At 45.1% G+C, this 22,640-nt stretch overlaps 1 protein-coding gene across 2 annotated transcripts in view; it reads right to left on the bottom strand.

Moving 5' to 3' along the window:
• Window positions 1-46: 46 nt before the first annotated feature.
• LOC135504994 (PH and SEC7 domain-containing protein 1-like) overlaps window positions 47-22,640 on the bottom strand; it is a 60,863-nt gene continuing 38,269 nt past the window's right edge. The window contains exons 1-8 of one of the 2 annotated variants that reach the window (XM_064923983.1): window positions 20,254-22,125; window positions 15,645-15,688; window positions 6,143-6,336; window positions 5,568-5,638; window positions 4,642-4,799; window positions 1,104-1,248; window positions 676-819; window positions 47-448 (exon numbers count right to left, since the gene is read on the bottom strand). In XM_064923983.1, the coding sequence (XP_064780055.1) occupies window positions 182-448; window positions 676-819; window positions 1,104-1,248; window positions 4,642-4,799; window positions 5,568-5,638; window positions 6,143-6,336; window positions 15,645-15,688; window positions 20,254-20,481 (1,251 nt within the window). In that variant the 5' untranslated portion in view covers window positions 20,482-22,125 and the 3' untranslated portion in view covers window positions 47-181. Of the gene's footprint in view, window positions 449-675; window positions 820-1,103; window positions 1,249-4,641; window positions 4,800-5,567; window positions 5,639-6,142; window positions 6,337-15,644; window positions 15,689-20,253; window positions 22,126-22,640 lie in introns of those variants that run through there. The other variant, XM_064923982.1, reaches the window with a different exon arrangement.

The following is a 22,640-nucleotide window of genomic DNA, read 5'->3' as shown; positions in this document are numbered from 1 at the left end:
ACTGGCTGAGGAGATCGGGGGTGCTGGATGGGGGCTCCATGGGAGGGGGGCGTGGTGTTTACAGTAAACTCTCACCCCGCTCCTTTTCAAGCTCCTATAACCCCCCCTCACCCGGATCTCAAATAACCTGCGCAGGGAGACAAGCCTGCCACGTCATCACCACCCAGCACCCCGCCCTGACTCACTTCTTGACGGCCTGGCGGTAGCTGTATCTCTGGCCCTCTGTGCGCTTGGAGCCTTTTCCTATACCGCTGCAGCCCACCGGCTCCTTGGTGCTGCTGCCCTGGGAGGCCTGGCTGGCCTGGCTGCTGTCCTGCAGTGTGGGGCTGGAGTGAGCGCGCTGCAGGCCATTGTCCTCCAGGATCTGGGCCTCGAATACGGACAAGTCATCCTCGCCGCAGCGGATCTTGGCCCGCAGTAGCATGGCGTAGGTACCATAGCGCGTTTTCTACATTACAGAAGAGGGAGGGGAGGGAGGCAGAGGGGGACAGAGGGAGAGGGAGAGAGAGAGGGAGAGGAAGAGGGGGGAAGGGAGAGAGAGAGAGAGGACTGAGAAAGTGAGCGAGGCAGAAATGCAGTGCTGCATAATTGCTTAACGCTTGACTTGATTCCAATTTCTTTCTTTTCTTTTCCTGTAGCCTTTGAAAAGTTCACACACTGTCGCCTCGGCCTCACCTCAAACTCCAGGTACTCGTCCCGCTGGCGGTACTCCTCCAGCTCACGGCCTTTGACCTTTCGGTCTGGAGGATACGAGCGCAGCTCAGCCAGTTCAGTGGAGATGGCCCGGAACCGGGCCTCATGGGACTGGACCTGCTCCTCCTGTAAGCACAGATACTTAGGGTCAGAGTTCACCACCCAGGTCACCAGAGGGCCATGTATTCTCTCCCAGCACATGATCATCACTAGTTTGACCTCTGTAGGCCTATACTTTATTTCTGAGATCATTGCGAGTTTGGTCCTTTAATCATCCTTGTGGACATTTAAAATAATAGCATTTATTCATTCATTTTGAAGAGTGCCTTCAGGGATGTTTTCAATTATGGTAGTGATGTGGTATGGTAAATGTGATTGGTGATATGAGGACATGGTACGGAGGCGGGTACCTGTGACAGTTTGGAGGTGGAGCCTGGCAGCAGCGGTCGGGCAAATTTCTTCTGTGAACCAATGGCTGCAGGGAAGGGTGGTGCTGAGAACATGGCTGATACCGTGTTGATGCGCGTGATCCACGACTGCATTTGCTCTGCGTTTCTATGGAGGACAAAACACACACACACACAGAGTTTATGAGATCTTGTTGTACAAACACACGCACGCTCGCACACAAGCTCACACACCACACCCCACACATATCAATCCCTACTGCACAGAGCTAAACTAAGCCATCATAGTGATTATCGTCACAGCTGCTGTATTGAAAAACGCTGCTTTGCTGTTGAGAAATAAATCATTGAGGGGCCAATTAATAGATGTTATCTACTAACGGGCCATTAGAGACCCCGGAGAGTAATCAGATTGAATCAGACGGTTTTGTCACAGCTACCTGGACACTGGCTGAGAAATGAGAGAGAGGACAAGAGGGTGGGAGGGAGGGAGAGAGGAAGAGAGAGAGATAAGGAGCGAGAGAGAGAGGGGGGAGAAACAGAGGAAGAGAGAGAGGTTGAAAAAAAGAGGGTGAGAGAGGCAGGAAAGGAGAGAGGGGGGGACAGATAGTGACAGAAAGAGTGGCTACATCATGTGCCTCTGATGGACACGCACACACGCACACACACACAGTCCAGGAGGTGGTAACAGCCATCACTCACAGCTAGGGAGAGTGAGAGAAAGGGAGAGAAAGGAAGTTAAGAGAGAGGATGGAGAGAGAGAGGAAGGTATCTGGGAGGGCAGAGCTGGTCCTCCTGGGTGACTGGGACAAGGAAGTCACTCACAGACAGACAGACAGACAGACAGAGACAGAGACGCACGCACACGCACACACGCACACACACACAGTCAGCAGGAGGTGGTAACAGCCATGACTGCCTCAAGAGAGCGGGCAAACAAGGAGACAAGAGGAGGAGGGAGCCCTGGCAAAGGAAGGAAAGTGAGATGGAGAGAGAGAGGAAGGTATCTGGGACAGGCTGCAACTGGAGCAGAGCTGGTCCTCCTGGGTGACTGGAACATGTGGCCACATCATGTGCCTCTGCATTCTTGATTTACACCCCCCTCCTCCTCACTCAGACAGACAGACAGACAGACAGACAGACAGACAGACAGACAGACAGAGACAGACAGACAGACAGACAGACAGACAGACAGACAGACAGACAGGCACGCACGCACGCACACACACACACACACACGCACACACGCACACACACACAGTCAGCAGGAGGTGGTAACAGCCATGACTGCCTCAAGACAGCTAGTGGGCAAACAAGGAGACAAGAGGAGGAGGGAGCCCTGGCAAAGTCAAGATCAGGTTTATTGACCGAGGCAGATGTTAAGAGGGCAGATGTTAACAGTAACAGAGAGGGCAGATGTTAACCAGGGCAGATGTTAACAGAGGGCAGATGGCGCAGCGGTCAGATGTTAAGGCAATGCATCTCAGTGCCAGAAGCGTTAACCGAGGGCACTACAGACACCCTGGTTCGATGTTCCAGGCTCTGTCACAACCAGATGGACGTGATTGGAAGTCCCATAACAGAGGGGGCGAGGGCAGATGTTAACAGAGGGCAGACGTTAACCGAGGGCAGATGTTAACAGAGGGCAGACGTTAACAGAACGAGCGTTAACAGAGGGCAGATGTTAACAGAGGGCAGATGTCCATGTTTGGCCGGTGTAAGAGTCATTGTAAATAAGAATTTGTTCTTAACTGACTTGCCTAGTTAAATAAAAGTTAAATAAAATAAACAAATAATAAAAAGAAAAACCAGGGCAGATGTTAACAGAGGGCAGATGTTAACCAGGGCAGATGTTAACCAGGGCAGATGTTAACAGAGGGCAGATGTTAACCAGGGCAGATGTTAACAGAGGGCAGATGTTAACAGAGGGCAGATGTTAACAGAGGGCAGATGTTAACCAGGGCAGATGTTAACCAGGGCAGATGTTAACAGAGGGCAGATGTTAACCAGGGCAGATGTTAACAGAGGGCAGATGTTAACAGAGGGCAGATGTTAACAGAGGGCAGATGTTAACAGAGAGCAGATGTTAACAGAGGGCAGATGTTAACAGAGGGCAGATGTTAACCGAGGGCAGATGTTAAGAGGGCAGATGTTAACAGAGAGGGCAGATGTTAACAGAGGGCAGGCAGATGTTAACAGAGGGCAGATGTTAACAGAGGGCAGATGTTAACAGAGGGCAGATGAGGGCAGATGTTAGAGGGCAGATGAGGGCAGATGTTAACAGAGGGCAGATGTTAACAGAGGGCAGATGTTAGCCAGGGCAGATGTTAACCAGGGCAGATGTTAACAGAGGGCAGATGTTAACAGAGGGCAGATGTTAACAGAGGGCAGATGTTAACAGAGGGCAGATGTTAACAGAGGGCAGATGTTAACCAGGGCAGATGTTAACCAGGGCAGATGTTAACAGAGGGCAGATGTTAACAGAGGGCAGATGTTAACAGAGGGCAGATGTTAACCAGGGCAGATGTTAACCAGGGCAGATGTTAACAGAGGGCAGATGTTAACAGAGGGCAGATGTTAACAGTTAAGAGGGCAGATGTTAACAGAGGGCAGATGTTAACAGAGGGCAGATGTTAACAGGATGCAGATGTTAAGAGGGGCAGATGTTAACAGAGGGCAGGTTAACAGAGGGCAGATGTTAACAGAGGGCAGATGTTAAAGGGCAGACGTTAACAGAGGGCAGACGTTAACAGGGGATGCAGATGTTAACAGAGATGGGCAGATGTTAACCGAGGGCAGAGGGCAGATGTTAACAGAGGGCAGATGTTAACAGAGAGGGCAGATGTTAACCAGGGCAGATGTTAACCGAGGGCAGATGTTAGATGTTAAGAGGGCAGATGTTAGCCAGGGCAGATGTTAACCAGGGCAGATATTAACAGAGGGCAGATGTTAACAGAGGGCAGATGTTAACAGAGGGCGGATGTTAACAGAGGGCGGATGTTAACAGAGGGCAGATGTTAACAGAGGGCAGATATTAACAGAGGGCAGATGTTAACAGAGGGCAGATGTTAACAGAGGGCAGATGTTAACCAGGGCAGATGTTAACAGAGGGCAGATGTTAATCAGGGCAGATGTTAACCGAGGGCAGATGTTAACAGAGGGCAGATGTTAACCGAGGGCAGATGTTAACGAGGGCAGATGTTAACAGAGGGCAGATGTTAACCGAGGGCAGATGTTAACAGAGGGCAAATGTTAACCGAGGGCAGATGTTAAGAGGGCAGATGTTAACAGAGGGCGGATGTTAACAGAGGGCGGATGTTAACAGAGGGCGGATGTTAACAGAGGGCAGATGTTAACCGAGGGCAGATGTTAACCGAGGGCAGATGTGTTCTGTGCAGGGAGCAGTTGTAGGTTATGGCTTCAAGCCAAATAATAAACCATCTCGCATTCAACTTATAGTGTGTAACCTGAACTCGTATGGGGATGGCTCAATCTTACAGAGGAATGAGAGAAGAAGAGTGAAGCGAGGGATGGGACTCACGGTGCCTGGAAGAGGTAGACTCTCCAGTCGGCGGTGCGGAGGTAGAACACATTGGGTCTCTTGCTGTAGTCAGCAGCCCTCATCGCCAGAGAGTGGTGGATGGACACGGCGTTCTTCAGATCCTCATCTGACAGCTGTTTATCTGGCCGGTACTCTCCCTGCATGGTCAAACAATGACAATCATCATAAAGTGTGATTACATCCTGATATCATTATTGACCATCGCAGTAGTTCTGACCACAGCGTAGTGTATTCAACCCCCAGATGGTTCTTTGAGTACCGGTCATCTAATTGAGTTGTAATATGAGAATGTCAAGCATCAGTGAGTTGGCACTGGAGGTTATGGTGTGAAATTCCAGCAATCAAAAAACACAGCAATTGATTGTAGCCCTTTCCTGCAATCAAATGACCAAATCTCCCCCTAGTGGCCTCATGGATGGAATGTTATTACTATCTTTTATAAATTCATAATTAATAAATTCATTCTTTTTAAAAACCTGCAGAAAATCCGGTGTTTCTATGTCAAACTGTTTTGTTATATTTCAGTTTTCTGTGATTTAATTAAAGTGTAATATTGGGATGCAAACTCAAAATTGAAAACATTTGTAGTCTATCTCTGACAGGTCTGCAATCTGAAGGCACTGAACCAAGGACTCAACCCTTTTCCATGTGTATCACAAATGTTATTGTGTATGAGTACATAACAAAGTAGGATCATCTTAGCAGTCTTTTTAGACTTAATTCTCTGGAACATTTGGGGGTTTTCATTGGTGCAAACACATACATAATGTCACTGAATACGAATATGTAAAAAGTGAGTCAACTGAGCAGGCATTTATAGACTTTTCAGAGTTTCGGGACAGTGGATGTGTTGCTAGCTCATAAAGTGAGACAGAAGTGACAGAAGTGTAGTCACACCTGCTCACCTTCTGCAGGTAGAGAATCAGCCCCTTCAGAATGCCATAGAACGTCTTCCATCCTCTCTTCCCACGCGGTGCTGTGATCAGGAGAATAGTTTGGTCAAAACATAGGTCACCTTCAAATGTCCATACTACCTTCACACCTATACATACTCAATACATTGCTTCATATTAAGTGGTAGGCAAGTATGGATGTTGGAACAGAGCCACCAAACTCTCCAAAGAAAGTTTACAATTTACTGTATGTGGACCACAATAGGTACGCTGTAGATAAAAAAACAGCATAGGGCTAAATAATTAATAATGATAATAATAATAACAGTAAAAAGAATGGGACTTATATAGCGCGTTTCAAGGACTCAAAGTCACTTTACAAATGTAGAAATGAAAACAAAACAAAAAAATAGCAGTCAAAACAAAACAAAAGTGTGAATATAAAGAGGGGTGGGCTTAACAAATAAACAGCGATGAGGATAAGGAGGGAATACGACACATACTATGAGGAATTATAGGGGGGGGTCAATGGGGGTTCAGACCAATAAGCTATAAATGTACAATATATCTGTGGTTTTGACACATACTTCTCTTGCCATCTGAGTCGGCATGCACCTTGCGCACCAGGAAGCCATTCTTGTACAGCAGGGCTCCCGAGGGTTGGGCCATGGCCACTAGGTGTTTCTCACCGCTGGCCATGCTCTTCATTTGTTTAGAGGTGGAGTCAGCCTGGTTGGTGTCCCCCAGCTCCGAGAAAGACTTCCGCATCTCCTCCTCATCGCTATGGCGACAACAAACAGAAGGATGAGCAACCTGGTTGCTGTTTTACCACGCCTCATTAGCAACAGGTCAACCAATCACCTTTCAACCAATCACTTTCCAGCTGTCTCCCTCTATGACTGTCCATTAGAAGACAGAGATGAGAAAGAGTAGTTTCAATGGCGAACACATGCACTTAGTCGGAAGTTTACATGCACTTAGGTTGGAGTCATTAAAACTTGTTTTTCAACCAATCCACAAATTTTGTGTTAACAAACTATAGTTTTGGTCAGTTAGGACATCTACTTTGTGTATGAAAGATTATTTCACTTATAATTCACTGTATGACAATTCCAGTGGGTCAGAAGTTTACATACACTAAGTTGACTGTGCCTTTAAACAGCTTGAAAAATTCCAGAAAATGCTGTCATGACTTTAGAAGCTTCTGATAGGATAATTGACATCATTTGAGTCAATTGGAGGTGTACCTGTGGATGCATTTCAAGGCCTACTCAGTGCCTCTTTTCTTAACATCATGGGAAAATCAAAAGAAATCAGCCAAGACCTCAGAAAATGAATTGTAGGCCTCCACAAGTCTGGTTCATCCTTAGGAACAATTTCCAAACACCTGAAGGTACCACGTTCATCTGTACAAACAATAGTACACAAGTATAAACACCATGGGACCATGCAGCCGTCATACCGCTCAGGAAGGAGACGCGTTCTGTCTCCTAGAGATTAACGTACTTTGGTGTGACAATTGCAAATCAATCCCAGAACAACAGCAAAGGACCTTGTGAAGATGCTGGAGGAAACAGGTAAAAAAAAGTATCTATATCCACAGTAAAATGAGTCCAAAATCGACATCACCTGCCACTGCTTCAAAACCACCATAAAAAAAGCCAGACTACGGTTTGCAACTGCACATGGGGACAAAAATGGTACTTTTTGGAGAAATATCTTCTGGTCTGATGAAACAAAAATAGATCTGTTTGGCCATAATGACCATCGTTATGTTTGGAGGAAAAAGGGGGAGGCTTGCAAGCCGAAGAACACCATCCCAACCGTGAAGCACAGGGATGGCAGCATCATGTTGTGGGGGTGCCTTGCTGCAAGAGGGACTGGTGCACTTCACAAAATAGATGGCATCATGGGGAAATGAAATTATGTGGATATATTGAAGCAACATCTCAAGACATCAGTCAGGAACTTAAAGCATGGTCACAAATGGGTCTTCCAAATGGACAATGACCCCAAGCATACTTCCAAAGTTGTGGCAAAATGGCTTAAGGACAACAAAGTCAAGGTATTGGAGTGGCCATCACAAAGCCCCGACCTCAATCCTAGAGAAAATGTGTGGGTAGAACTGAAAAAGTGTGTGTGAGCAAGGAGGCCTACAAACCTGACTCAGTTACACCAGCTCTGTCAGGAGGAATGGGCCAAAATTCACCCAACTTATTGTGGGAAGCTTGTGGAAGGCTACCCAAAATGTTTGCCCCAAGTTAAACAATTTAAAGGCAATGCTACCAAATACTAATTGAGTGTATGTAAACTTCTGACCCACTGGGAATGTGATGAAAGAAATAAAAGCTGAAATAAATAATTCTCTCTCCTATTATTCTGACATTTCACATTCTTAAAATACAGTGGTCATCTTAACTGACCTAATACAAGGATTTTTTTACTAGGAGTAAATGTCAGGAATTGTGAAAAACTAAGTTAAATGTAAAAACTCCTTCACTGGTTATATTGCGCTTTTTGTCATCTACTAAAAACACTGAAGTGAATTTTGTGGGCATAGCCTTGGTTATATAACATTTATACAAAGCACAATTCTACCTAGGGGGAACCTGAGTGAATGAAAGTGTTTCTTCTTCTTCAAAGCCTTAATTCAGTGTCTTTCCCATTCCCTGTCTCCTTCCCTCCTCGACCATGTCGTTGTGATTCCCTCCTGGTCTCCAGAGAACCAGTCCACTCTCCTAGATCAAAGCACACTGCAGTAGAAGAGCGACACGATCCATCGCGTGGCGGCCTTGAGGTGAAAAACGAGGGCATTCCGTTTCACTAGGGACTTCCTATTTTTGAGACTAATTTCAGACTTGTCACTGTTTTTTTCCAGTTTTGTTTTCCCCCATTGATCAAGAGAGGAACTGCTCCAGAACTGTGAAAAGTCATACTTTTCCCAAATGCGTAACTACCTCAAACAAAACAAATAAATGGGCTACAATTGATGTGTTATTACAGAACTAGAAAATGTCAGTGTGTATTAGTGCACGATGAAAATATAACTGTATACAGTTGAGTGTAATTCTTATACCAATGGAGGCTGGTGGAGGGAGGGTGGCTTATTGTAATGGCTAAAATGTAATGATTGGAAAATTACCAAAACACATCAAACACATGGTTTCCATTCCATTTGGTTTTCATGTGCTTGATGCCATTCCATGTGTTCCCTAACCATAATCCCTACCCTAACTTTAACTATAACCCTTTACTTAACTAACTCTACCCTTAACTATTTAAAATGTCAACTTCAATGGGATAGGGATGTCCCAAGGATCCCGGATAGCACGCTTTTTGAGGCAGGTTCAAATGATGATCACTCTAGTCCCACTCAAAATGAAGATACTGTACTTAGTATAAACCATGTACATCACATGTCCCTTTACTGATATGATAATCCTACAACCATGGTTGGGGTGTTGTTAACATATTTTTACATGTGGGATAATCTGGACCTGAGGCACCAGTTAAGAGGATGACTCATGTTAAAAGCTAAACCTTTCTTATAATGTTTCCCAATACTAGTCAGTCAATCCACCCGAAATCAGTCAAACCCAGTTTAAAACGAGGACTACACTTGTTACCTCACCATGTGTAAAAGTTCACATTTAAAATAGATGTGCAAACCACCATCAAAATGGCTTCTCTTGTAACCCTTTAAGAGTATGAAATGAGTAACCAGCCGTATATAACAACAGTTAGCTCTACATGAGAGAGAGCATGATGGATAGCTAGTGAGAGCTGATGAGCATGTGTCTCGGAGTTCTAGCCTGTTGCCTGGTAACTGCTGGTCTGTGTGAATCCCACTCTACACTGAGTCAAAATAAAAGGGAGAGAAAGAGAGAGAGAGAGAGAGAGAGAGAGAGAGCGAGAGAGAGAGAGAGAGAGAGAGAGAGAGAGTGGGGAGATGGACGGAAATGAGGGAGCGAGGGAGCTAAATAGAGGAGAGAAAACAAAAGCCTAGAAAGACAAAGCTGAGATGAGCCATGTCCAATCAATTGAATTTACCACAGATGGACTCCAATCAAGTTGTAGAATCATCAAGGAGGCTCAATGGAAACAGGATGCACCTTAGCTCAATTTCGAGTCTCATAGCAAAGGGTCTGAATACTTATGTAAAAAAGGTATTTCTGTTTTGTATTTGTAATACATTTGCAAAAATGTAAAAAAAAAACAGTTTTCACTTTGTCTTTATGGGGTATTGTATGTAGATTGATGAGGAAAACATTTTATTTCATACATTTTAGAATAAGGCTGTAACGTGAATACTTTCCGAATGCAATATATATTGGACAAAAAAATTAACACAACATACAACAATTTCAATGATTTTACTGAATTACAGCTCATATAAGGAAATCAGTCAATTGAGGAGCCATAATAAAGAGGAGAGGAGAGGGGGATGGAGCTGTGGTGCGGAGGAGGAAGAGAGTGAACAGGTTGATTAGGTGTAGGTTTATTTGAACATCTTGCAGAAACATACGTACATCAAATATGATGTCATGACATAAAACACAAGTTTCCAAATAACACAGTGGCCATGATTCTTCAATGGAAGAAGTTTGGAACCACCAAGACTCTTCCTAGAGCTGGCCGCCCGGCTAAACTGAGCGATCGAGGTAGAAGGGCCTTGATCAGGGAGGTGACCAAAAACTCTGACAGAGCTCCAGAGTTCCTCTATGGAGATGGGAGAACCTTCCAGAAGGACAACCATCTCTGCAGCACACCACCAATCAGGCCTTTATGGTAGAATGGCCAGACGGAAGCCACTCCTCAAGTAAAGGGCACATGACAGCCCACTTTTTCCAAAAGGAACCTGAAGGACTCAGACCATGAGAAACAAGATTCTCTGGTCTGATGAAACCAAGATTGAACTGTTCAGCCTGAATACCAAGTGTCACGTCTGCAAAAAACCTACCACAATCCCTACGGTGAAGCAAGGTGGTGGCAGCATCATGCTTCGGGGAGTTATTTCAGCGGCAGGGACAGGGAGACTAGTCAGGAAAGAGGGAAAGATGAACGGAGCAAAGTACAGAAAGATCCTTGATGAAAACCTGCTTCACACTAACAAAATGTGGAAAAAGTCAAGGGGTAATACTTATTAGTTTTTGCTCTGACATGCACTGTCAACTGTTTGACCTTATATAGACAGGTGTGTGCCTTTCCAAACCACGTCCAATCAATTGAATTTACCACAGGTGGACTCCAATCAAGTTGTAGAAACATTAAGGATGATCAATGGAAACAGGATGCACCTGAGCTCAATTTCGAGTCTCATAGCAAAGGGTCTGAATACTTCTGTAAAAAAGGTATTTCTGTTTTGTATTTGTAACACATTTGCAAAAATGTTTAAAAAAAAATGTTTTTATTTAGTCTTTATGGGGTATTGTATTTAGATTGGCGAGGAAAACATTTTATTTCATACATTTTAGAATAAGGCTGTAACGTAACAACATGTTTAAAAAGGGAAGGGGTCTGAATACTTTCCGAATGCACTGTATACTGAACAAAAATATAAACGCAACATGTAAAGTGTTGGTCCCATATTTCAATAAAAATAAAAGATCAGAAATGTTCCATTTGCACAAAAAGTTTATTTCTCTCATATTTTCCGTACAAATTTGATTACATCCCTGATAGTGAGTATTTCTTCTTTGCCAAGATAATCCATCCAGCTGACAGGTGTGGATATCAAGAAGCTGATTAAGCAGCATGATCATTACACAGGTGCAACTTGTGCTGGGGGAAATAAAAGTCCATTATAAAATGTGTAGTTTTGTCACACAGCACAATGCCATAGATGTCTCAAGTTTTGAGGGAGCATGCAATTGGTATGCTGACCGCAGGAATGTCCACCAGAGCTGTTGCCAGATAATTAACTGTTCATTTCTCTACCATAAGATGCCTCCAAGGTCATTTTAGAGAATTTGGCAGTACGTCCAACCAGCCTCAAAACCACGCCAGCCCAGGACCTCCACATCCGACTTTACCTGCAGAATCGTCTGAGACCAGCCACCCAGACAGCTGATGAAACTAAGGAGTAATTCTATTTGTGATTGGCTGGGCCTGGCTCCCTAGTGGGTGGGATGTGCCTCTGCATAGTCATGTGCAGTCCATAGATTAGGGGCTAATGAGTTCATTTCAATTGAATGACTGACTGACTGACTATGACTGACTATATGAACTGTAATTCAGTAAAATTGTTGAAATTGTTGCATGTTGCGTTTATATTTTTGTTCAGTATACAGTATTTAAAATAACGTATAAAAAAAACTTTTGTTTTTGTTGTTGAACATAAGACTGTAACATCACCAGGAAATTAGCTCAAAGTTATTTTAATTTCTGAAATCTGTTCCCAAGTATCCCCACGCATAGATAGAGAGGCATATGTGATCATGTCCCAATATAATCAAGGTTTGAAATGATTCTGTTTTTGTCAAATACTATACTGTATGTGTTTGGGATTCTTGCGGTCAATTTGCAGTGTACCAAATATATATATCTGGCCCCCCGACCATCCGCTCAAGGAACAATTGGCCCACGGCTAAATGTAATTGGGGACCTCTACGATAGAGTATTGCCTTAAACTCCTTAGATTATGCGGTCTCTGTGTAGGGTAGAAACTAGTGCAGAGGATTTGTGTGGCCATGCAGGAGTCCTTTGAAGGTCTTGACTGTAGGTTCATCATGCCTGCTCTCCAGAGATGGGAGTGAGTTGCAGGGAGTGCCAATGACGCAGCAGATCCGTCTCTGAATGCCTTCTAAGTCCTTAGAGAGACACTTTGGAAGGCCAGGCCACACTGACGAGGCATACTCCATGATTGGGACGGATGAAGGTCAAGTATATCTGCAGTAGGACTTCAGTTGGGAGGCCAGCTTGTCTTGCTTCCCTTAGGTAGTAGATCCTGGGTTGAAGCTTTTTTTTAGGATATACCAGACATGCTCGTCCCAGTACAGGTCAGCTGACACCATCACACCTATCAGTCAGAAAAACTGCAAACGCTCAACTGTGAGGCAGTTTACAGCAACCGTGGGTGGAAAAGCCTTATCAGCCAGCAGCCCTTCTGAAGCTGATGAGCATATCCTTAGTTTTCTTTTCGTTCACATACAGGCAGTTGGTTTTTCCCCACTCAGCCACTGCATTGACGGCGGCTTGTGTTTGGCCAGGTAGATCGCCAGGAAACAATTCTATGAGTGTGAGGTCATCAGCACACTTGACAGGATGGATTCTGATTGGAAGGCTGGAGTCTAGGGTGTTCATGCATAGCACAAACAGTAGGGGAGATAGCACACCACCCTGGGGAACTCCAGCTGGGACTGGCTGTGAGTTGGAATGGTATGTTCCCCACCTCACCATCTGCTTGCGGTTATCCAGGTAGCTCTTGAGGTCTGAGGCTGGGGATGTGTGAAGACATTGCAGCACAGCAAGCTAACGGTAACATGCACTTTTTATACAAAAGTATGTGAACACCCCTTCAAATGAGTGGATTTGGCTATTTCAGCCACACCCATTGCTGAGAGGTGTATAAAATCGAGCACACCGCCATGCAATCTCCATAGACAAACATTGGCAGTAGAATGGCCCATACCGAAGAGCTCAGTGACTTTCAACGCGGCACCGTCATAGGATCCCACCTTTCCAACAAGTCAGTTCATCAAATGTCTGCCCTGGCAGATCTTCCCCGGTCAACTGTAAGTGCTGTTAATGTTAAGTGGAAATATCTAGGAGCAACAACGGCTCTGCCGCCACACAACGAACAGGACCGCTGAGTGCTGAAACGCGTAGCGCGTAAAAATCGTCTGTCCTCACTACCGAGTTCCAAACTGCCTCTGGAAGCAACGTCAGCACAAGAACTGTTTGTCGGGAGCTTCAGGAAATGGGTTTTCATGGCCGAGCAGCTGCACACAAGCATAAGATCACCATGTGCAATGCCAAAAGTCGGCTGGTGTGGTATAAAGCTCATCGCCAATGGACTCTGGAGTAGTGGATACGCATTCTCTGGAGTGATGAATCACGCTTCACCATCTGGCAGTCCGACGGACAAATATGGGTTTTGCGGATACCAGGAGAATGCTACCTGCTCCAACGCATAGTGCTAATTGTAAAGTTTGGTGGAGGAGGAATAATGGTCAGTGGCTGTTTTTCATGGGTCCGGCTAGGCCCCTTATTTCCAGTGAATGGAAATCTTAACTCTACAGCATACAATTACATTCTAGACGATTCTGTGCTTCTAACAGCTTGGGGAAGGCCCTTTCCTGTTTCAGCATGACAATGCCCCCGTACACAAAGTGAGGTCTATACAGAATTGTTTGTCGAGATCGGTGTAGAAGAAGTTGATTGGGCTACACAGAGCCCTGAACTGAACCCCATCAAAGACCTTTGGGATGAATTGGAACAACGACTGCGAGCCAGAGGCCTAATCGACCAACATCAGTGCCTGACCTCACTAAAGCTCTTGTGGCTGATTGGAAGCAAGTCCCCGAGCAATGTTCCAACATCTAGTGGACAGCCTTCCCAGAAGAACGGAGGCTGTTATAGCAGCAAAGGGGGGACCAACTCCATATTAATGCCCATGATTTTGGAATGAGATGTTTGACAAGCAGGTGTCCACATACTTTTGGTCATGTAGTGTAACACAATAGTCTTGTCATTCCTGTGACACTTCCCATTAAAACACATATGACACCTGTTACTGACTGTATACAGTTGTGGTCATGTGAAATATGTCTACTGTGAATAGGGCACCTGGTGCAGAGCAGTGATCACAACGCCTGTCGTAGATTACCGTGATGGTAGAAAGCATTTCAGCCATGATATCCGAATAATCCTTATCGTCACCAAAATCTATGAAAAACATCATCATGCAAAGGAGGTGCATGGTCCCTTATAAACAAATGAATAAATACATCATTGAAACGGGACTGGTATATTGGTATTATTATGATAACGTTGTTCAGATGACTGGTGGTGTCTATTTTGTAATGCCAGTGAATTAGGTTATTCTTATCTCTTTTTATAACAGGCGATAGAAGCTAGCAGGAGAGAGACAATGGAAGACAGGATGATTAGAGCCAATACTGGAGGAGAGCAAGATTAGGAGAATAGAAGGAATAATAGAGCAGGTCTCTCTCTCTCTCTCTCTCTCTCTCTCTCTCTCTCTCTCAGAGTGTCTAAAAATGTGTCTAAAAATGACTAGTCTATCCTCAGCCTCTTGTCCCCAGCATCATGGCCATGTATTTTAATTGGGTGTCTGTTTCTGTGGAGATGTTTGAACTGGATTGCCTCTCTCTCTGTGGATCTGTTCCCAGACCTGTTCCTCTGACCACCTTTCAGTCAGCTGCTCTGGGAGTGCTGCTATTTTTGGGAAGTTAGTGGGAGGCTGTGGTCACACCTTTGTACAGGATGCAATGAGGACCCTTTTATTGGAATGATAGGTGTGTGTGTGTGTGTGTGTGTGTGTGTGTGTGTGTGTGTGTGTGTGTGTGTGTGTGTGTGTGTGTGTGTGTGTGTGTGTGTGTGTGTGTGTGTGTGTGTGTGTGTGTGTGTGTGTGTGTCGTCAGAAGTGTGTGATTGTGCTTGCACCGGAACACAGAGGCAAGAGCAGAACGGTCGCTATGTAGCTGTAGCCATGGTGCTGTAACTATGGCAACAAAGCTTGGAAAGCCAGGGACTTAATTGGCATCTCTGAAGCACAGTGAGCTGAGATCCAGAATAGCAACCCTTGACACACAAATGTTTCCATCACAACCTGACAACATGCACGTCATTAACACCAATACTCTTCACTATCCAAACACTATGTGTGTGTATGGATTCTAAGTGAACTGTGTGTGTGTGTGTGTGTGTGGACTCTGAGTGAAGTATGTTTCTGTGTGTTTCTCTGTGTCTGTGTGTGTGTGTGTGTGTGTGTGTGTGTGTGTGTGTGTGTGTGTGTGTGTGTGTGTGTGTGTGTGTGTGTGTGTGTGTGTGTGTGTGTGTCAGAACATACACTTAAATGCACAAATACTGTATATACTGTTGATAACAAGGCATTAAAGTGGAACTCACATTGTCCATTGAAGCTTCTCATTCTTGATTGAGTTGTACAGGGCCTGTGGAAGAAAAATCCATTAGACAATAACGACAAAATAGTACACAGATTCACCTGGGAGAAACAAATGGTTGAATCCATCAATCAATAAACTATTCAGTCAGAAAGCCAGTTAACCAATCAATCATTTGCCTCCTCCTTCCTTTCAAGAATCCTCTTTGGGGCAAACACGACCGTTGACCTAAACTCATGCACCATTTCTATGTTATATTCTTCAAGAATCAATGGGTAGACATCCTTAATGTTTAAGTCCAAAAATGTATGCAGCAACTGCTGATTGCCCCTTTAAGGGGAGTCTATGGAATAACACAGCAGGCAAAATGGGATTTGAAGAAAAAGGCTGCAGTTTCTGTGTGCGCCCTCATTGACAAATACAACAGGCTTTTAATCTCCTTTGACAGCCAAGCCATTTAGACATTCCTATTCAAATCCAGCCCCTTTTAGTGACAATGGGATATGCTAGCGGAATATGATCTACCGTTTAGCACTGAGGTTCTGTGAAAGGAGTTTCGAGGAAGAGAAGTGCAGAGCTATCAGCCCCTGATGGTGAATTCAGATCAAGGCCCTAGAAGGGACTGACGGACAACTGTGACAGCTGACGTGATGGAGAGGACTCTAGCAGGAAGTACATCATCACCACGTCCCTCCCAGATCCTCTGAAGTCTGGGAAAATATACAATGGTGTTTTCATAAGGAGATGGGACAAATGGCTGTACAAGGTAGTAGGTCTTATCTGACATTGAAATCAGCTTGAGCTTATTTATTTTCAAATGTTGTATGATTGAGAAACTGATTCTGATGATATTCAATTCGATCGAGTTGATTGACAGTGTTGGTTTCCACTGACTGTTCTAGACATAATATTGAGGTGTGGTTTCTCAGTTAAACCCATTGAAATGAACAATGTGTTCGATGTAGTGTATCCTTTCAAACTAATTTCCTACGTTTCCTATTATACAGGCACTAATTGAAATATGTCTGAATATTATTCATATTCATATTCATATTCATATTATATTTATTATTATTATATTCATGAGCAGCCAGACCATTTGGATTTTAGGTTCTGGGCTCAAATGTCCCCTCGCTATGCAGACATACTGTATACAAATCGAGACTCAAACTGTGTTACGAGCTTCATTAATATTAATATTCAGCGCAGATAAGGGCCGACTTCGTGGAAAGCCGGCGTTGGCCCATTTCAAAGTCTAATTTCGATGCACTCTCTTTTGTAGCACAAAAGTCTTCAACATATTAAATCTGGGGGTCAATTTGTGAACCAGAAAAACAGATGGATTGATCTACTGTTGCTTGTATCAACAGCAATTATAGCCATAGTGGCTCATTGAGAAATGTCATTAACTTGAGATTCATGGTCAAATTTGAGTCAATTATTGGTTTCTACATATAGACACTCAAATGTCATTGCTTGGAAAGACAACGCCATTGCTTGGAAAGACAGTACCGTGCAGTATCGAAGAGCCCTTACTGCTGCTCAATCATCCTATTGTGAAGGTGAAGGTGGTAAATGACCTTTTAATGGCATCAGACCAAGGCTCTGCATCTGTCCTCGTGCTCCTAGACCTTAGTGCTGCTTTTGATACCATCGATCACCACATTCTTGTGGAGAGATTGGAAACCCAAATAGGTCTACACGGACAAGTTCTGGCCTGGTTTAGATCTTATCTGTCAGAAAGATAGTCTCTGTGAATGGTTTGTCCTCTGACAAATCAACTGTAAATTTCGGTGTTCCTCAAGGTTCCGTTTTAGGACCACTATTGTTCTTACTATATATTTTACCTCTTGGGGATGTCATTCGAAAACATAATGTTAACTTTCACTGCTATGTGGATGACACACAGCTGTACATTTCAATGAAACATGGTGAAGCCACAAAATTGCCCTCGCTAAAAGCCTGTGTTTCAGACATAAGGAAATGGATGCCTGCAAACGTTCTACTTTTAAGCTCGGACAAAACAGAGGTGCTTGTTTTAGGTCCCAAGAAACAAAGAGATCTTCTGTTGAATCTGACAATTAATCTTAATGGTTGTACAGTCGTCTCAAATAAAACTTTGAAGGACCTCGGCGTTACTCTGGACCCTGATCTCTCTTTTGACGAACATATCAAGACTGTTTCAAGGACAGCTTTTTTCCATCTACGTAACATTGCAAAAATCAGAAACTTTCTGTCCAAAAAATTATGCAGAAAAATGAATCCATGTTTTTGTTACTTCTAGGTTAGACTACTCCAATGCTCTACTTTCCGGCTACCCGGATAAAGCACTAAATAAACTTCAGTTAGTGTTAAATGCTAGAATCCTGACGAGAATCAAAAAATGTGATCATATTACTCCAGTGCTAGCCTCCCTACACTGGCTTCCTGTCAAGGCAAGGGCTGATTTCAAGATTTTACTGCTAACCTACAAAGCATTACATAGGCTTGCTCCTACCTATCTCTCTGATTTGGTCCTGCCGTACATACCTACACGTACGCGACGGTCACAAGACGCAGGCCTCCTAATTGTCCCTAGAATTTCTAAGCAAACAGCTGGAGGCAGGGCTTTCTCCTATAGAGCTCCATTTTTATGGAATGGTCTGCCTACTCATGTGAGAGACGCAAACTCGGTCTCAACCGTTAAGTCTTTACTCATCTCATCTCTTCAGTGGGTCATATGATTGAGTGTAGTCTGGCCCAGGAGTGTGAACGTGAACGGAAAGGCTCTGGAGCAACGAACGACCCTTGCTGTGTCTGCCTGGCCGGTTCCCCTCTTTCCACTGGGATTCTCTGCCTCTAACCCTATTAAAGGGGCTGAGTCACCGGCTTACTGGTGCTCTTTCATGCAGTCCCTTGGAGAGGTGCGTCACTTGAGTGGGTTGAGTCACTGATGTGATCTTCCTGTCTGGGTTGACGCCCCCCCTTGGGTTGTGCCGTGGCGGAGATCTTTGTGGGCTATACTCGGCCTTGTCTCAGGATGGTAATTTGGTGGTTGAAGATATCCCTCTAGTGGTGTGGGGGCTGTGCTTTGACAAAGTGGGTGGGGTTATATCCTTCCTGTTTGGCCCTGTCCGGGGGTATCATCGGATGGGGCCACAGTGTCTCCTGACCCCTCCTGTCTCAGCCTCCAGTATTTATGCTGCAGTAGTTTATGTGTCGGGGGGCTAGGGTCAGTCTGTTTTATCTGGAGTACTTTTCCTGTCTTATTCGGTGTCCTGTGTGAATTTAAGTGTGCTCTCTCTAATTCTCTCTTTCTCTCTTTCTTTCTCTCTCTCGAAGGACCTGAGCCCTAGGACCATGCCTCAGGACTACCTGGCATGATGACTCCTTGCTGTCCCCAGTCCACCTGGCCGTGCTGCTGCTCCAGTTTCAACTATTCTGCCTGCGGCTATGGAATCCTGACCTGTTCACCGGACGTGTTACCTGTCTCAGACCTATTATTTGACCATACTGGTCATTTATGAACATTTGAACATCTTGGCCATGTTCTGTTATAATCTCCACCCGGAATAGCCAGAAGAGGACTGGCCACCCCTCATAGCCTGGTTCCTCTCTAGGTTTCTTCATAGGTTTTGGCCTTTAAAGGGAGTTTTCCCTAGCCAACGTTCTTCAACACCTGCATTGCTTGCTGTTTGGGGTTTTAGGCTGGGTTTCTGTACAGCACTTTGAGATATCAGCTGATGTACAAAGAGCTGTATAAATAAATTTGATTTGAAATGTAATTACAAATCCTGTTCATATTTGACTCCGATTGGAAAACCAGGCAAACTGAACCGAAAGCACAACAGTAAACATGAGAGTAAGTCGTATAGCTGAGACATACAGGGGGTCCATAATTATTGGCATTACAGTAGTAGTACATTGGAAGGAGATCAAGCTGAGAGAGACAGATGTTAATATACACATAACACTGGTCCTGACTGCCAAGGAGTCGGTGGAGGGGAGTCTAACGTAATAGAGGTGTGGGGGTGGTTCATGTGGGAATAAGTGAGATGTATGGGGAGGCCCTGTCAGAACCATAAGAGTTGGAGAGAGAGGGGGAGGACAGGGTGTAGAGGCGTAATCAGTGTCACTGGGAGCAGTCGGCCTCATTCAGATCAGGATGAATGTTGTCACCTTCACCTACGCGCTCCGTCAGAGTCCCACGGCACCCGGGCAGCGAATGAGAGTTAGCCTTGAGGGCTGGTGTTACCACCGGTTACTACACACAACATGCGGTAGCCTAGATTACGGAAGGGCCTGTCAGCCTGGTGATCACCCAATCTGCAATCTACTCAACTAACAAATTATTCACAACCCTATAAAAGTCATATATAAATGTATGAATCTGTGGATGTACAAGGTTGCATTGTCTTTGGTTGACAGACAAAAAGTCCCTAAATTACAAACACCTGCAGTGCTAGGCATGGCATTTTACAGTATGTTGACATGACAACGATAAACAATGTCATCAGAAATAAGAAACAGCTTGAAACACAAACCCACTTTAACACATGCAAACACAACCAAAGTGCTGAATGAAGTGTGGAACAGTTTAACGCAGCAGGTCGTGCTGTTAGTCGGTGTCTTACCCGGGTGGCACATTGTACCTTCTTCCTCTTGCGGGCCTGCGGGTGGTTCTGTCCGTCTTGGGCCTTGCCCAGCAGGTCTGGGAACATTAGGGGCTTGAGGGAGCGCGAGCGGGGGGTTCGGGGGTAGCGGAAAGGGTCAATCATCCGGAAGTCTCGGCCATAGCGGACCGAGCACAGGGAGCGCGAGCGCAGGCGCCCCGCCGAGTGCAGGCTGTTCACTCCGATCATGGCCCCCCCCCCTCCCGAGGGTAATGTTACACAGCAGGACTAGATAGGCCAATCAGAGAAAGGTACACACTGCACACAGCCAAGCGATGGTTCCAGATACACCCAGATTCCGTCTTTCTGTTCAGAGAGCTGTACAGTAGGGCATGGCCAAGAACAAGAGGAAAAAGGTGTCTGTCTGTCTGTCTGTCTGTCTGTCTGTCAGTATGTCTCAGCAGCTCTTAAGTACAGTGATGAGACTGAGGGCCAAGCAGTTCAGTGACAGTTCATAGAGGGCCGTCTGTTGCAGGAAACAGCGCGTAGCTCTTGTCACTCTCACAGCGTCCCGAGAGCATCAAACTGTGGTACACACTCTCTCACACACACACACACTCATTAGGTTATCTGGAATCTGATCAAATAATGGATGATCGGACAGTTCATCTATAGAACATGGTATGGCAATTCCTTCATTGCCACTCAATGTCACACTGACATGTTTTGGATTGAATGTATTCCCAAGCGACACCGTCCACAGGTGGGCGTATCAGGTGATCAGTTAACACTGTTCTTGGATCAGATCCTCATTGAATTGATCCTCCAGGAGGTTTAATAATAGTCCTACCGGTCCTATTGGGAGAAGACAGTAGAATCTCTCAAACTGTTCCCTTGACAGCTGTTGGCTAAGCGGGCCCTCTGTCCCCCTTCTGCCCAGCTTAAACAGTATGCTGGGCTGTGCCTCCAAAAATGGTAATTAGCCAACTTTTGATCAGTGGCGTAACTGTGGGTGACAGATACTTACACACACTCACGTTGACACACACACTCACTCCCGTTGACACACACTCACATTGACACACACACTCACTCACGATGACACACACACAGATGGTGCACAACACTTGCAGAGGTGTGAAAGGACAGCCAGCATGAAACAGATGGGTGCCAAGGGTGGAAATACACATAGAAACACAAACACACGCATAGAAACGCACACACACACACACACACGACGTAAAGAGTCCACACAGGACTCCTCCCACTTCTCGAGCAGGGATCCCAAATAGCACTCTCGATTGCGTCACTTGCCCCCAAAACACAAACAAAAAGTAATGACGAAACAGGAGAAGAATTGAAGGAACTGTCTAACTAGACCAACGTCCAGTTAAAAAGAGAAGAGGGGAACAAGATATCGTAGGACTGCCTGGTTCAGTCTACCCAGTAGAGTAAACGGGGGCAATGTTAAATCCTGTTGCTCTCAGTGTAAGATGGAAGATGAACACCCCTTTGTCCATCACCCAGAATGATGGAGGGATGACTACCCCTCTATTTTAGGAGATCAGCGTCCGTCCATCTGTCCGGGTCCCTTGTCGGCATCTACTCCTTCTTTGATCCCTCACTTCTTTTGATCCCTCACTTCTTTTGATCCCTCACTTCTTTTGATCTCTCACATTTCTTTTGATCCCTCACTTCTTTTATCACCTTCTCCTTGTTCTTCAACGTGACAGCTCTCAATGCGAGAAAAAGCTTGTCCTCCTGCTGTTGTCTTTCCCTCCTTGTTTCTCTCTGTCTTTCAGTCGTCTATCTTTTTGTCATCCTCTTTTTGGTTCTGTGTCGGAGAGCTGCCGGAATCGTACTGAGGAGAGAGACCTGACGGCAACTGTGTATGTGCTCTCTTCTCTATATGAGCCCCTCCCACTATCCCTCCCCCCCTCTCTCTCTCTCTGTCTGTCGGCAGCGAATCACAGACTTCCAACTCCCTCCTCCAGTCACACACACACACATACTCACGCGCAGCAGCACACACACACACTCCTGAATATTCTTTGAATGGTGATTAGCATTCGGTGCTTGTCTCCACAGTCAGGTGGCGGAGAGAGTGGTGGGAATCAGCAGGAAATGTGTTTATGCACGTGTGTGAGTGTGTGATATCTTGTGTGTGCTTTTTTTTTCTTCTCTCAAATCAAATGTTATTTGTCACATGCTTCGTAAACAACAGGTGTGGACTAACAGTGAAATGCTTACCTATGGGCCCTTCCCGACAATGCAGAGAGCAACAACTAAACAAGAATCCATAACTTCAACCCGTAACAAACGAGCTCAAACCAGCCCGCACGTGAGCAACAAGCCCGTTGAACATTCAAGACAAACGCTAACGAACGACGAACAAAACATCCCGAAAC

The sequence above is a fragment of the Oncorhynchus masou genome, chromosome 18 (genome assembly GCF_036934945.1).
Source record: "Oncorhynchus masou masou isolate Uvic2021 chromosome 18, UVic_Omas_1.1, whole genome shotgun sequence".
In the NCBI taxonomy this organism is placed as follows: Eukaryota; Metazoa; Chordata; class Actinopteri; order Salmoniformes; family Salmonidae; genus Oncorhynchus; species Oncorhynchus masou.
Note: the sequence above shows the minus strand (reverse complement) of the source record. Positions and strands in the feature narration are given on the sequence as shown.